Raw genomic sequence first — 16,380 nt, forward strand, 5'->3', positions numbered from 1 at the left:
TCTGTTCTCTCCCATGTTCCTCCTCCCTTTCTGGAAAGAGGCTTTTGTATCTCTCACTGCCTGTCCACTCTAGGCCCACTGCAGGGTGGTCTCCACTGCTGGCCACTACCACTGGACTGCCTTCCAGGTCTTTCCTCCCCAGGGTTCATCTCCATGGACACCCCCACTCTGGGCACCCCACTCTGCTGAGGAATGGGACACCCACCCTTCCCACTCCTTCTGGACCCCTTCACCCCGCAGAGACCTTCCAGCTGTCCCAGCCAGCTGCGTGTCCACCATCAGAGCAATTGCCAGCTGAATGCCCAGGAGATGTGGAGTAATCAGGGTTCCAAGTCATAGTCCAGGTCAGCGTGAGGCTGGAAGCATTTGGGGCCATCCCTAACCTTTCTATTTCTTGCAGCACCACAGAGTGCAGCAGAGCCATTGGCCTCTCCATCAAACACCAGGAGGCCCTCAGCATGGATGCCTCCCTGCGTCAGTCAGCTGGTAGACAGAGGGCGGACCACTCCCTGACCCCCGCCCAGGCAGGGATGAAGCAGAGAGCCTCCCACAACACAGATGTCCCCAGGAGCCCAGGTCTTTGGAAGGAGGGCCAGCAGGGCTGCTGGCCCTCCCCACACCCCAGAGCAATGCAGGACACGCTCCGGCGCCTTCCTGGTGATTTCACGTGATCGTGTGTGAACCAGGGGTGGCGGTCAGTGTCCGGCCGTCCTGCCTCTCCACTGGCTGCTGCCTGCTCCTGCCTGGGGAGGGCCACAGGGAGACAGTAACGAAGGGTTTGTGGTGAATTTCTGACGTTTATATACATTTTGATGTGGGAGTATTTTCCTTTTGCCTGAGTTAATACCGCACCACAAATTAGGGACCCTTCATCTAGAGCAATTAGGGGATGGGAGTCATTTAATCCACATCAGCCCTCCTCAAACTACGGGGTCCCAGTCAGCAGACGCCTCAGGGGGTGCCTCCCACCTGGACCCACCATGTGGGCGGCCCCGTGGCCTGAGTGGACCCCATGCTCGGGGAGGAGGCCGGCTCCCAGGGGCCCATGGGCAGCGCACAGCCAGGACTGGCGCGGACCGCCCGCCTCGCCAGCAGGGCAGGTCCCAGCTGGACAGGTGGGGGAAGACGCGCAGCGAGCGCTGGGTCTGGGGCGGCTCCTGGCAGAACCCCGCGCGCGCGCTGCCTGGCCAAGCCCCGCTCCTCGAGTCCCCTGGGGCCTGGGCTCCCCACCCACAGCCCCTTCCCCTGTCCCCGCGTGGGGCGGTGCTGGCCACTCCCGAAGGAAGGCGGCGGCGTGGCGCGCCCCCACCCCCCCCGCGCGGGAACGCGAGCTCCCCTTCTTAGGGCACCCAGCACGGCCAGAGAGACGCTGCGGCCCGGCCACCACGGGAGGCGCTGCGCCGAGACCCCGAGCCCGACAGCAGCCCCCGGGCTCAGCCGCGGGGGCAGAGGCGGGGCTGCGCGGACTCCCGGCCCCGCCCACTGGCCCGCCCCTCCCGCCGCGTCACGCGCGCCGCCCGCGCCTGCGCGCCCGCCGCCCGCCCTCCGAGCCGCCGCGCATCCTCGGCCCGCGCCCAGCCCGGCGCCCCGCTCCGCGCCCGTTTGCGCCCCGCTCCCGCGGTGGGTGGCGCGGCCATGAGGCTGCGGGCGCGCGGCCCCCGGGACGCCCCCGCCTCCGGTTTCGCCTCCAGCGCGGGGGCCGGCGACGCGCGGCGGCTGGCGCCCCCGGGGAGGAACCCGTTCGTGCACGAGCTGCGCCTCGGCGCCCTGCGGAAGGCCCAGGTGGGTGCCTGGCGGCGGCCGCGGCCAAGTCCCCACGCCTCGCCATCCCTGGCCCTCGCCCCGCTCCCCGCGCGCGGCGCTCCACCCCGGGCCCGCGCCGCCGGTCCCCCGGCCCTGCGTCCGCTCCGGCCGCGCGCAGGCCTCGCCTGGTCCCGGAGCGGCCCCCGGGATGTGACTTGGTCACTGATGGCCTCGCGTGTGGGGACCTCGTCGGTCACTGGAGTGCGTGCCGGGGACGGTGGGGTTCTGGCCGTGGGGTTCCCTGGAGAGGAGCGGCGGGAGGATTTCCGCATCTCGGTCTGCAAGCTGTTTTCTGGGAAACTCGCGGGGGAAGCCCCTTGGGGCTGATCCGAAACCAGAATCAATCTTAGAGACAACCCGGTTCCAAATGGGGGTGGGGCGTGCAGTGTGCGGCCCCCTGCCAGCGCGTTCAGTGTGTGCAGTCCTCCGGGCTTGCCGAGGGGCCTTCACCCTTGCCGCCTTTCCCCGAGGCTTCTGGCCCAGGGGCTGAGTCCTGGGCTCCGGCACATTCCCCGGCTGTTCTGTCCGGCAGTCGGCCCCCCGACTCCCCCGCTGTGTGGTGTTTGCATTTCTGTGAGATTGCTCACAAGGATGGGCCTTTCTTTTGGCCCCAAAACTACACAGAAGCAGGCACAGTTTGGGGCTGAAGCGGTTTCTCAGTTGCTGAGATAAATATTTCCAACTGTGAGAAAACTTTTTGGGGGGAGGCTGAGTGTTTTTAATGTGTAAAGTAATTCATCCAAAATGACATTTTAGTGAAAAGTTCTTGAGGTCTAGCTAAAGGGTATCATGTTCCCGGCCGCTAGCTTCTCAGAGCACTTTTTAGGTGGGTTTGCTTATTGCCAATGGAAGGAGCTGTGGGCAGATCATTGGGTGGAGAGTGGCGAGGGTGACACCCCTTCTACTGACAAGAAGAGGCAGGGCTGCCCACAGGTGGCTTCTGGGCCTTGTCCCCTGTCTCTGCAGGTCTGAACCAGACCCCAGCGTGTCCTCCTGTGTGGCCTGTGTGCCTCCCTCCTTCACGCACACCTGCCACCCTCCAAGTGCTAAGCCCGGGTTGTGAGGGCGTTGGGACGCATGGCCGTTTCTCCTGGGCTCCTAAGTGGGCCCCAGCGACCCGCCACCCCATTACCCCTGTGGCCCACATCTCTGCTGCTCAGAGCCCACCCAGGGTAACTCCTGCAGGTGGTTTCCGAGGCCCCTCCAGGCCCTGCCCCTCTCCAGGCTTGTCACCTTGGCGCATAGCTGCTGCCTGGCTGTCTCTTCCTGCCCTGGCCCACTCTGCAGGCCTCTGCTCCTTCCTCAGGTCTTGGGTAAAATATCATTTCCAGGAAGAAGCCCCCTCCTCCCTGGAGGTCCCCGGAGGACCACCTTGCACCCGTGTCACATTTGCAGCGCCCCCTCTCCCACCCCACTTCTGTTACTGTGGATGCAGGGGCCAGGGGCAGGTCTGTCCCACCTCAAACTGGATGGGATCACTGCAGGAGCTCTGCTAGTTGATCAAGTCAGAAACCCCAGTTCCCGCAGGCCCCAGTCACAAGACTGTAAATTGGAGGTTTGGAGCAGTTCCTGTGGGCTGCTGTTCAGGGAAGCCGCTGCTAGGTGAGGTGGAGATCCTGATTTCAGATGTCAGCCCCCAATATCTGGATGACATTAGAGCAGGTCGGTGGGGTGCTTAGCCTCCCGGAAAGGGAGGGATGCTTTGCACATGCCTTGTTGCCGTGCTCCAGGGGCCCGGGTCAGAACAGTCACGAGGGTTTGTGTATCTGCTTGTGTATCGAACCCTGCCCAGATGTCTGCAGTGTGTGGCAGAGGCAGGTGGCTTGTAAATACTCACCAGGTTCCAAGTCCTGCTCTGCAAAACCATTTGGCTCTTTATCAAGTGATGCTCTGCAAAGCTTTTTACCTCCATGCACTGTACTGGGATAAAGTTTCCAGAGCGACTAGCCAGTCCCAAGCAAGGAAAGTCTGCCTCCCCGGGTCAGTATATAAGCGGATCAAGCAGCGACTGAGATGCCTGAGGGCTTCCCAGAAACTCACCTGATTGCAGGTGAAGATAAACCCATACGGGAGCTCATGCTCACTGTCAGCACACACCGCCAGGGAAGGGCTGCCATGTGGCTCAGATTAATGACCAGTCCATCTGCCATTTAACTGCAGACTTAGAAGGAGCTTAAGCATCTCTTCCAACAGAAAGTAACTGTAACACTGAATAGTCACATTTTAATTTGTTGCTTTTGAAGTCATGCATGGCTCATACCGGGGGTTGGTGCTCCACTTGGAAGCCACAGCTGTGAGCACATGCCGCCTCAGATGTTTCCCGTTGCTGAACGCTCTGTAACCCGCACCAGAGAAAACGTACTTCCTGAAAGCGGATTGGCTTCCCGTACACCCTGGGACTGTCCTTGGTCAGGCAGGCTGCTGAGCACCACCTCCCTGGTCACCCAGGAGGGGATTGCCATGAGGGCAGAGTCCAGGCACAGACTCGTCCACCCAACTTCTGTGGCGGTCTGTGCAGAGTTTAATTATCCAAAAGTGGCTATTTTTTTCTCCAAGCTCTTACCCATATGCCTGAGCTTTGATGAAAAAGCAGCAGCAGGTGCCCCTAGTCTCAGCCTGGAACCCACAGAGGGTCTGGCCATTCTGGAGCAGGGAATCGATGCCCTGTGCACTCGTGGGGAAGCCGCTGTTTGCATCAAGGTGTGGGCACTGCCCACTGGCCCCAGTGCCACCTCCCCACCCTGTGCACGCAGACCAGGCCCAGCAGCATCCCTCCTGCTCCTCTGACCTGTCAGGTTCCAGCCCCTGCTCCAGCCCCAGCCACCCTGCCCACTCCAGTTGCCCCTTGTATCTGGTGCTCTGCGCATGAGACTTCATGATGAGCACATCTCTGTAGCCCCTCCAGCAGCCCTGCCAGGGGTGTGGAGGGGTGGGTAAACGGGGAGGTGGCCTGTCCCAGAGCTGGAGTTCTTGTGAGGCTGGTGGTAATAGGAGCCCAGGGAACATAGGGATGGAGGAATTTCCGAGAGCGTGTTTACCAGGGAGGACAGAGAAGGTTGGCTGCGGCATCGGCACCCCCTGCATGCCTGGTTAGCTGAGACCCCAGAGCAGATGCCAGGCCCCTGGTCTCTGCCACCTGCTGATGACCTGGGAGCCTGACAGTGCCCCCTGTTGTGCGTTTGTAGCCCCGTGAGGTTCAGGGCTGGTTCCCAGTGCCCTTGCTGATGGTCACTCTCAGCGCAGGCCTTGGAGGCAGGCAGGCAGAGATGTAGGTGCTGTGTCCCCGGTCACAGGTGAAGAGACTGAGCCCTCGTCCTGTGCTGTCCCCGGACTGCGGGACATCGTGGGCTGGCTCAGTGGGGACGATTGGCCCGGCCTCCCAGGAGCCCTGCCCTCAGGGAGCAGGCTCTGCGTCCTAGTCTGTGACCCCTGTCTCTGGGAGGGCGCTCATGTCCAACTTCCTGGGGCTAATGCTGAGATGATGAGCAGTGGGAAGGGTGCAAGGACGAAGACTTGACTTTCTGTTTTCTGTGCTCTTGAAACAGTGTGTATACACACACATCAATACACACATGAATGTGCACACATAAACATGTACACACACAGGTGTATACACACACTCATGGGTTTGTTCCATAACCTCTTTAATTTCTCAGTACTGAGCAAAGCATTGTCAGTTTCCTCAAAATCAGGATTTGTCACTGCAAGCAGCCACTCCAGAGCCCCACTGCCAGAGCTGGTGCCCCGCCCGCCCAGCCCACCTCACTGGCATCAGGACCTCTGGTGGGGACGCCCCGACAGCGACCTTCAGCGCAGGTGACCAGGGCCTCTCTGCTCGGGTGGCTCTGAGCAAGGCCTCCACTGGGCTGTGTCCACCGCCTGCGCCCTGCCTGCTGCTGCACCACTTCATCTTCCTGCTCCTGGGGTTCACCTGACACGACCAGGACAAAGTGGCACTGTGCCCATGGGGGCCAAAGGCCAAGCAGGTGCTCACTGAGTTCTTGGGTTTTGCTGCGGTGCGTTGGGGCGAATTTGCCTTTCCTGGGCTCGTGTTTCTGACATTTCTAGCATCCTGTAAAGTGTGAGTCTAGTTGTGAATTATTTTCAAAATGAGCCAAGAGGGAAGTGTGTGTTTGGAAATAACACATTTAAACGTGACCCCCCCCCTTGTCCTCCCCCATGTAGCCCTTAGTGGCTCTGGACAGTTGCCATGTCCTTGGGGTTCACCCCTGTTCCCGCCTGGTGAGCTAAGGTGTCCTAAACGTGCAGCTGGCTTCCCAGGCCCCATCAGCCACAGTTTCCTGGGCTCTGCTGCGTCTGGCGGCCTCCCTGTGCTGGTGCAGGGCTGTGCCACGGGGCCTGGAGACTGCAGCTTGCTAACTCTTACTTCTGTCTTAGGGCCAGAAGAGTGATTTATTTTCCCTGAAATGTTACTCACCACATAAAAGCTTTTTGAAAAGCATCTTTTACCACTGTAGTATTTCAGATCTCTGAGCTGGGGACAGTGGGGCTGGACCCCCTGTTCCGTGTCCCGCATGGCCTCTGAGGTCCAGGCAGTGAGGAACAGAGTTGGCCACCCAGTGGAGCCCAGCTGCACGCCAGTCGTGAGCTCAATGCGGCTGGAATGCCCATGGGCTGAGGGCCCAGCTCAGAGCAGGTACTGCTCAGAGACCCCAGGTGGGGGTCTTTTATATCCAGGGTCCCTTTACTTGCCCAGCTCCCCCTGGGGCAGAGGTGACTGTCCATGTTCAGAGCAAACACTAGAACCCCCTTTCTGTGGTGTATGTTTTCCCCAATAGGAACTGGCTGTGGCCACTTCTGTGCTGGGTGACTCATTACCCTACCTTACAGGGTCCCTCAACTCAGCCCGTCGCAGGCCAGACTCCTAGTCCCCACCCCTGCATCTGGCTCCCTTCGTTCTGATGGTCAGTGGCCCATGACCACCCTCACCCTAGAACAGTCAAGGCCACTTCTGCTGCCCGCCCCACCTCCCCGAGGTACAGTGGTCGCAAACTGGCCTCCTGTCCCAGGGGCAGCTTGGGGGGCAGAGCTCCCTGCAGTGGGGTGGGGAGGGGGCAGAACAGGGTGTTCTGGGGTCCCTGCAGCAGTGGGGGATGCAGAATGGGATGTTCTGGGGAGGTCCCTGCAGGTGGGGGCACAGAATGTGTCTTTGGGTCTCCTTGCAGCTGGAGAGGGTCTCCCACAGCTGCTGTTAGAGTCAGGGTATGTTTTGGGGTCTCCTTACCACTGGAGGCAGGGGGCTAGGACATTCCCTTGGGGCTCCCGACAGATGCAGGGCTGAAACTAGAATTTCAGTGAGGGGCATTCAGAATTTGGGGGTGAAGTTTCAGCCAGGATGTTCTAGGGTGTTCTGTATATCTGAGGGTGGGAAGGGATAGGAGGTGTTCAGGTCGGGGGCTGCCTGCAGCTGAAGGGCTTCTCCCCACCACTGGGGAGCAGGACTGCTGTGGTGAGGGCTGCCACAGCAGGGAGCTCAGGATGTACTCCCCCTGGGCCCCTGCTGGCTCTCTGCAGATGTTTGCTAAACCAGTGGAAATAGCTGGAAATGCTACAGCTCCTGAATTTCAAGATTCTTCTGTTCAGACCATGTGGTCAGGCCCCTGGAGATAAGGGATCTCCTCTGCCACAAAGCCAGGGTGGGTCTGTCTCCTGGGCACATGCTGAGCTGAACTGGGGTTGGGGTGGAAAGGGTCCCACTGCAGCCAGGAGGGCAGGGTCCTCCGCCTGTCTGTGCAGGTGGGCTTTTACTGTTGGGGTCTTGGTCTCCTTCATCCCCGCCTCAAGCGTCCACACCCCGCCCACAGCTCCTGACCACCATCAGCAGAGGCTCACCAGGGGCGGCCCTCTTGGCCTGGCCCCTCAGCAGGCTGCTTGTGCTGTGGGCTTTGCACCCCTTGGCTGCCCAGTCCACCATGCTTGGAGCTGAGCCGCTCCGCCGTGTGGGGGGCCTTGGCCGCCGGCGTCCATTCCTGCAGGCAGGAGCTTGGGGCCATAGAGCCTCCCTCCCACCACCCTGTAATTACAGTGCACCTGGCCCCACAGGTGACATGCCTGTGGAAGTAGGTCAGGTGTTGTTGAGCTCCCACAGCCTCCAAATGGGGATTGAGAGTCCACCCTGCTTCAGGAGGAGCCTCGTCCCCAGAGTGGAAGGTCCAGCCCTGACAGCTTACGCCCTCCAGCGTGTCTCCGCTCCCCATGCCCTTCCTTCTCCTGAACACCTGCCGTGCCAGGCTGTGCCAGGCAGAGCTCTCCAGGTGACTGGGCAGCCATGGTGGAAGGGGCTTGGCCTGCAGTTTGGTTGATTGTGGAATTTCATGTACAAACACTGCAGGAGGAGAGGTGGGGATCATGGGGAACAAAGCTCTGGTCTCTAGCCGAGGGTCCAAGGAGATGAGGTTGTAGGAAGCTGAGCAAGTAGGAGGAGGTTTTGGGGTCAAGCAGCACAGGAGCAAAGGTGGGCGTCAGCTGCAGGCACCACTCGTGGCCTCCCTGCTTGCTCCTTGGCATGGGCCTTTGCACGTGGAAGTGCTCCCTGAACCCCTTTGCTTCAATCATACCAGGTATTAGAGACTTTCCTTCCTGAAGGGAAGGTGTCCCCCACCTGGGCCTGCACCCCCAGACAGGCCATCCTCAGCTGGACACCAGTTGTCTGCTCATTCGCATACCCGCCTCCCCCATCCCCAGGGTCTGATCTGCACCCTGCATCGGGCTGTCCATGGTTCCAGCACCAGGGGCCACCGCATGCTGGCCTAGAGACCACCAGTGCCGAGTGGCAGGGCCTGGTGGGATGGGCCACCGAGAAGGCTCCAACCCTCCTGGCAGAGCCCTCAGATGCGGCTAGAAGGCAGGTAGATGTTGGGGCGTTCCTTGTGTGGTTCCCCTGGCTAAAGGGTGTGTGTTTCAGGTCCCCTTAGACTGGAGTGGTTCTGATCCCGTAAGGAACTAACTGCGTGGAGCCCACTCTGTCGGCTGAGGTGCGCTGAAAATGGCAGCCGTGGTTGTCTAGGAAAACCGCTCTACCACTGGGTTGCAGGGTGGATTTGTAAATTCCGAGTGAATTATTGAAAGACACCCTCATCTTGCAGAAGCTCCCAATTGGGTGATACCCACTGCGGCTTGAGTTGAAAGCTCTTGAATAGAGATGACAGGGACTGGGGAGGTTTGGGCTGTCTGAGGGTTTGAGAGGAAAAAATAGCTGTTTTAGGAAAGCTGTATTTAATTTTAGATGTGAGTGGGAGAGCCAAGAGGAAATAGCTCACACATAGTGGTGAGCATGGCCACAGAAGGTGAGTCTTCCTAACAGAGCACAGGACAGCCTCCAGATCACCCAGGTGGACACAGAGCCTCAGGGGGGATACAGTGGGCAGGTGAAAGACAGTCACACGTTAGTAAGAAACAGACACAAGTCCAGTGTGAATTCAGGTGCAGGACTTGCACGGGTGAGGAAATAACACCAAAGAAGCCCAGATGCCTGGGTGACGTGAAGCTGCCCCTTTGGGTGTGACCCGCCCTCCCAGCAGCCACTGTACCCACCTCGTTGGCCACACCCTGGATTTCTAGCCACACTTTGCATCTTGTCTTTTCCTAAAACCAGCTGTGTGCGTGACAAGAAAGCTAATAGTGACAGTTTAGATGGCAGCTTTTTCTGTTTCACTTTTGTTTCCAAGTATTTTGACTGTTCGAATTAGTTGTGGAAAGGACTGTCCGTCCATATGGGAGTGCCGTGTGTGCTTGGGACCACGAGGTGATGTACATTTAGTATAGGTGTTTGCTGACTGGGGAAGCAGAGAGGTCAGTCTGCTGGGTTTCTGTGAAGCATGCGGTCCAGAGCTGAAGCTTTAGGAAGCCCTGTCCAGCTATCCGCTCAGAGGTTCTGGGGCTGCATGGAGTTTTCTAGTGAAGGTCCCTGATTACGCCAGCTGGTGGGACTCCTGCAAGAAATACTGTTTCTATGTCATTCTTTCTTTAAAATGAAGAAAAAAACAGCATCAGCTGTGTCTGGTTTCTCTTGCTGCATAAGGAGAAAGTGGCCCATTGACCAGAATCATTTCCTGGGGCCCCATGGAGCCCCTTCCAGCCTGTACCAGGCTAAGGTCTGGTCCGGCCAGGGTGTCCATGTGTGTCCATGGAGATGCGTACCCTCCCCAGCCCAGAACCCTCTTGTCCTGGCTGCCCCTAAACCTCAGCTTTTCCTCTGAGCAGCCAGCTGACCTTGGGAAGTCACCTGCCTCCTCTCTGACTCTCCGCTGCCCCCTTCCCAAGCCTGTCCACTGTGGGTGTTCCCCTACGGCGTGGACTACACCCTGCATGCCCTGGCAGGATGTCTTTGCACTGGTGTCTGCGTGCCGGCTGGCAGCCGATCTTTCTATCTGCACATTGCTCAAGCCGGCTCTGGCACACTGTGCACATGCCCTCTTGGGGGTTAACTGGGATAGTTGAGACATGAGTTGTGTTCTTCCTGGAACCGTGTCCCTGGGCTTCCCAGGGCTGTCACTCCAAGAGGTGTCCCTTGAGCGGTGAGCAGTTCCTGTGGGCTCCCTCTGCCCACTCTGCCTTGGGTTTCTGGGCTGGGTGCTGTGCGGAGCCCCCTAGCCTCTGACACATCCCCTCGCGCTGGGCAGGTTGGCAGCACCTCTGTGCCCTGGGTCGCTTCCTCATGGGTATTAGGAGGCCCACAGGTGAGAATAAGGTTTGTCCTTCACACTTGGTGTCGGAGCACCCTTGATAGGGCCCCCAGAGGCCCCTGTGCTGGCAGCACCCTCATTAGGCCAGGCTCTGCTGCACCCCGACCCCACCCCCATTAGTGGTTTGTCCCCCTCATGGGCTCACCCAGGTCTGCCACCCTTGAACCCCCTCCACTCAGATGTCGTAGAGCAAAATGGCAAGGGTGTGAGTCCCTTACCCTTTATGCCCCTTGTCAGCTCAGGACCTGCCCCCAATCCCCAGGGAACACATGGCTCCTCCCTCTGGCTGTCCCCTGATGTCTGCCATGCAGGTGACCTTCAGCTCCCCTGTGCCCTGATGGCACCCCTGGATGGCATCCAGCTCTGCTGCCACCAGTAGCGCTGTGATGGGCAGTCTCCCCGAGCGCCGCACACCCAGCTCCCCGTGGGGCCAGCCCAGTGCACGCAGAGGCTCTGCCTGCCCGTGTGGTCACCTATTGCCCGAGGCCCCAGCCCGGGCCTCACGGGGCTCAGCGGGGGACCTACCCAGGAGACAGCCCCGAGCTGTGCTTGTTCCCAGAGCCTCAGGAGCGCATGGACACTTAAACCTCTTCTTAACTGGATGGGGTATTGTGGCCAACTTTCAAAAAGACTCAGCTAGGGATTCTAAACGTAGCTCTTCACAGAAATGCTGTGAGCCTCCTTTAGCTCAGAAGCAGGGTGACCCCTTAGTTATTTGACCCAGCATGTCTGAGGGTGGCCAGGGCTGCCGACGAGGTGAAAGGGCTGCGGCTGTCCGCAGTTTCTGGGGGAGTGCATTCGCAGCGTTTCCCTCTGGGTCCCCGGATGCTGCCTCCTCCTCCTGTGGCCCCAGCCAGTCGTCACCTGGGAGCAAGACCTGCGTTTTCTTGTGCTGATCTGGGTCTGCAGACCGCACTGCACCCGCCCCATTGTTGCGCCCTCTCCAGGCCTGCCCTCCCCATCCGCACCCCACCTGGCTCTTTCGGGCCCACCTGCCGCCCACACAGGTATCCTCTGCCCGGTGTGCCCCACTTCTTGGGGAGAATGGCTGCTCTGAGAGGGGCTGCAGTGGGACCAAGCCCCGAGCACCCCTCCCCTGCCACGTCCCTGAGCCGGGCTGAGTCAGTGTCTACACAGAGCTGGGCCTTCTTTGGGGTGTGGGGGCTGGAGACCCGCCCTCTCCCAGGGCCCCTCTACCTCCTTTTGTGCTCTCAAAAGAGAGTGAAATACTTGGACTCCATAAATCTGCAGGCTAACCCTCTGGGCCCGCACAGGAAAGCAGCAGCACGCAGAGGTGCCCACAGCTGCTTGCGGGAAGGAGCCGCCGTGTGCAGCCTGCTCACCCATGACAGTGCGTCCCCGTGTCCCGCCAGACTGCCTGGACATGGCACGACCAGCTCCCTTCCTGTTAGATGCCCTTCGTTCTGTCTGCGCTCTGGTCTGGCCAGGATTTTCTAAGTACGGCTTTGCTGTGTGGCACCTGTCTCTTCCCAGTCCCACTGGAGTTGAGAATGTCCACCGTGGCTGGCATGCCTGGCACGGCTGGTGTGGCCGCTCAGCCATCTTGCCCATGCTGGGAAGCCCTGCATCAGCTCTGACAGGTTGAGGCACTTGGGTTTGCACCAGGATGTGGGTGGATGGTGAGGGTGCAAGAGGCTGGTGGCTGGGCCAGGGATAGACTGAGGTGATAGAGCCTGTGGGGAGGACAGACTAGAAGGGGCAGGAGGTCAGGAGGGTCCCACCAGGGGCATGAGAGCTCAGGACAAGTGGCCAGAGCCCACAGAAGGTTCTGGAAGGAGCCACAGAGGCTTTCCAATTTCTTCTACTCCTGAGATGGTTTCTGCCTCCTCGGGGGCAGGGCTGAGCCCGGCAGACAGCACACAGGTCCAATGGCTGGGCACGGTGATGGCAGTGCTGTGGGGACCCCGGAAGCAGCCATGAAAGCACGTGGGCTCTTAGCCCTGGAGCCAGGCCCCTGCCACATGACCCCCGAAGGTACCTGGCCGCCCAGGCAGGCTGCACAGCACCCCATGGACCGCGCCAGCAGAACCGCTCTCTCCCCATCTGCAGGCGGAGCCGGACAGTCCCAGTGGGTGATGCTCACTCTCAGGCTGCATTTCTTCTGCACCCACCCCTCATCTCTTAGGAGGCTTGTCTGTGTGCCAAGGGGTGAAGCCTGTTGTGGTCACTCAACAGGGTGTGGAGATGAACGTACCTGCAGGCGGGAGGGACTTGGGGTGCAGAGGCTGGTGTGCCTGCAGGTGGGAAGTGCTTGGGGTACAAAAGTGAGCGTACCTGTGGGCAGGAAGGACTTGGGGTACAGAGGCTGGCACACCTGCTGGTGGGAAGGACTTGGGGTGCAGAGGCTGGTGCACCTGCAGGCAGGAATGGCTTGGGGTACAGAAGTGAGCACACCTGCGGGTGGGAAGGACTTGCAGTGCAGAGTGGGTGCACCTGCAAGCGGGAAGGGCTTGGGGTACAGAAGTGAGCACGCCTGCGGGTGGAAAGGACTTGGGGTGCAGAGTGGGTGCACCTGTGGGTAGCAAGAAGGCTTCCTCTACAGACTGCGTCCTCTTTTCCCTCCCAAAAATATTATAACATAACAAAGGCAGGAAAAGGACAGAATCTTTAACCTAAATTTAAAAAAACGAAGGATAAGGCTACATTTCAAACCTGTGGAGTTAAATCAGAGTGGTATTTAGAAAAAGCTGTGTGCTGTTCACACAGATACTGGGAAGTAAGGCTTCCTGGAGGTGATGCCCAGGCCTTTCCCTCGAGATGTTAAGGGGAACGTGGGAGTGACACCAAGAAAGAGACTTGTAAGAGCCGGAAGCACGGATCGAACAGCTCAAGGCTGCCAACAAGTACATCCAAAGCTGGGCCTGTAGCAGATTAATAGGTCAGAAGAGTGTCTGTCCGCACAGGCTGAGAAGCTTTAGAAGCCCAATATTAACAGTGAACCATGACCCCAGGCCGGGCGAGTCAGGAGAATCTGCAGTGGGCAGCTTGGGTGGGGAGGAAGCTCTGCCGGGGACCCAGGGAGGAAACCTTCCTCACTGACAGGAGCACCGAGGCGGACTCAAGAGAAAGTGAAATTTAGGTAAATAATAAGGAAACATTGAAACAGCAGCCAGAAATCTCATAAACACCTGCAGTGAGGCGGCTCGCAGGCAGGGTCCGTGGGAGGAAGCAAGCAGGGGAGGGGCTGTGGGGCAGGCTGTGTGAGCTGGCCATGACCCAGCCCCAGACCTGTGAGCAGACGGACCCGAAGGACCGCAGCAAGGTGTCCACGTCGGAAAAGCCGTGAAGGCCTCCCATTAACAGGTGGATGGGTACAGACTCGTCGTTACCCCACTAGACACGGCAAGACCTTTGATAAAATTCACACTCACCCAAAGCACAGCTCAGAAAGACAGGCGGAAAGGCTCGCTTATCCCGTAAGGACACTGGCACCTGGGCAGGCACCTGTTGAATAGGAATTGTCACCAGTCCAACCACACACAGCCTCATCGCTGCTGTGCCTGGCCTCATGAAAGCGGGTGGTCTGGTGGGCAGTACCCACCCCCGGAAATAGGGAGGGAGGGAGGGGCCGCTATGAGTTAACATCATCTGCAAACGTTATGCAGATCCGCGTCCACACTGCCCAACAGGCAACTGCAGGCTTCATGGACCACTGGCCACGTGGAGGGCACATGAACTTCCAAGACCAACTGGGAAAGTGGGACATGGCTCGCTCATAACTTCTGTATTGAGCACATGCCAAATGATAATGTTTCACATACAAATGTGTATAAACTATAAATATTAAATCAACTTCATCACCTTTATATTTTTTTAATGTGGCCACACATCTGGCTTGCATCATATTCCCATTCTGGGGGGTGCTGGTCTTGCTAGAGGGGCCAGCACAGTCTACAGAGGAGCTATGGAAGTCAGCATGCACCCCGCTGCAGGCTACAGAGCGAGTGTGGTGGGGCCCTTCCTGCTCGGTTGGCAGGGAGCTCGAGATGTCCCCATGGGTCTCCTGTCTGCTGTCTCCTGTGCACCAGACTCTTTGTATTTGAAGCGTATCATGCAGACAGTCAAAATCTGCATCAGTTGATCATAAAGCTTTTGTAAGTTTGTTCTAGATCAGAAGGCACTGCTCCTGAGCACCTGCTCCCGGTGGAGAACAGAACATCACTGGTGCATGAAAGTGCTTGTATTTTAGTCCCAGTTGTCTGGCCACCCTGATGCAGCCTGGCTCAGCTGCTCTGGTAAAGCCCAGGTGTCTGTCCTCTCCCTCACCCTGTGTTTACAGCTGGGCCCTCACCTGCAGGGCCTGCCCCTCCCCAGGAGCCCCACCCTGCCTCCCACGGTGCTCTCCCAGCCAGACAGTGGTGGCATTCAACGCCCCACCCTGGTGCCATTCTGTTAAGCTGGGCTGAGCTGCAGTCCCTGTTCCCTGCTGGGCTCCCACCCTGTGACTCCCTTGGGCTGGAAAGTCCCCTGAACTCCCTGGTCCTCCACAGTCCAAGCTTGCCAGCCCCCGTACCTGCGGCCCCACTCCTGGCAGCTGTGCACCACAAAAGCGTCTTCCTGTGGCAGAAAGACGGCAGGGGCTAATTGCTGCAAGTTGGGCCGGGAAAGGGCTTGGGCAGGCGGCTGCCTGGCGGGAGCCGGCTGGGTGTTGGGGAGAGCTCTAGAGCCCCATTCCACAGCCACGCCCTCAGGGGCCATGTCCTCTAGGACTTAGGGACAGAGCGGGAAGGTAGGAGCAGTGTGGCCAGTGGCCTGCGTGGGACGTCCCAACGGCTCACCTGCCCAGCCATGGGGGGACTGCGATGGGGCACGCTGGAGCCAGCATTTGCAGGAGAGGCTCCCCTGCCAGGTACTTCCAGAATGACCTTGCCTCTGCCCTCCCAGGTTGCAGTCCTGACAGTGACGCTGTTCCCCATCCGGCTGCTGTTTGCTACCTTTATGATGCTGCTCGCCTGGCCCCTGGCGTTCCTTGCTTCACTGGGATCCGATGAGCGGGAACCCGAGCAACCTCTGGCCTTGTGGCGGAAGTAAGTCGCCCCTTGTCTGCAGGAGCTCTGACATGGGGGGTCACAGGGCTTCTCCTGTCCTCCCAGCGTGAACCTGGCCATCTTCCCCTTCCCGGCACAGACACTCCCGGCCTTCTGCCGCCTCCTTTGGGGAGGTCTAGTTCCACCCCTGCCACGGTCATACTCGGAGGCTTCCTCCAGGGCTCTGTGAGCCAAGTGGCCACTGTTTCCATGTCCACAGCATGGAGATGCCCATGTTTCCATGTCCCCAGCCCTGAGGCTGTGTGTCAGCTGACATCTGTCCCCAAGGCTGGTCTCCACAGGGTTGGCCTCCCTTCTTGCTGACAGACTTAAATGCTCCCCTGCTGTACTCATTGAGCTATCTGTGGGAGGACGCATTGCAAATGCATCCTAACTAAACACCCAACATGGACCGCAGAAACTTAAAGCACATTTTCTGGCTTATTCCAGTCCCTAAAGCTGTTCTTTGCCCCTAAGTGTGCCTGTAGTGGGTGAAGATGTCCAGGTACTGGAAGGACTCGGACAAATGCCTGCAGAGTCTCGGAAGTCACATTCCTGCCGTGAAGCCAAAGTGTGGGCAGCCCTTCTGTGCTCCGGTGCCTCTGACCAGCCATAAGGGGCCCTTGAATGTTTATTAAGAAATAGAAATATTCGTGTAGTGCGGGCATTGGCAAAAGGCCCACAGGCCAAACGTGGCTTCCGCCTGCTTTTGTAAATAATGTTTTATTGGCACAGCCACACCCACTCCATGCCATCAGCACCACTTCCGGGCAGAGTGGGGTAGCTACAGAGGCTACAGGGCCACAAAGCCAGATATCTGCTCC

General features: G+C 59.1%; 1 protein-coding gene across 3 annotated transcripts in view; it reads left to right on the forward strand.

The window, feature by feature from the left end:
* The first annotated feature begins 1,527 nt into the window (after nucleotides 1-1,527).
* LPCAT1 (lysophosphatidylcholine acyltransferase 1) overlaps nucleotides 1,528-16,380 on the forward strand; it is a 39,243-nt gene continuing 24,390 nt past the window's right edge. Inside the window, exons 1-2 of one of the 3 annotated variants that reach the window (XM_037015511.2) lie at nucleotides 1,528-1,782; nucleotides 15,414-15,556. In XM_037015511.2, the coding sequence (XP_036871406.1) occupies nucleotides 1,636-1,782; nucleotides 15,414-15,556 (290 nt within the window). In that variant the 5' untranslated portion in view covers nucleotides 1,528-1,635. The remainder of the gene's footprint in view (nucleotides 1,783-15,413; nucleotides 15,557-16,380) is intronic. The other 2 variants (XR_012132053.1, XM_037015510.2) reach the window with 2 other exon arrangements.

The sequence above is a fragment of the Manis javanica genome, chromosome 1 (assembly GCF_040802235.1).
Source record: "Manis javanica isolate MJ-LG chromosome 1, MJ_LKY, whole genome shotgun sequence".
Lineage (NCBI taxonomy): Eukaryota > Metazoa > Chordata > Mammalia > Pholidota > Manidae > Manis > Manis javanica.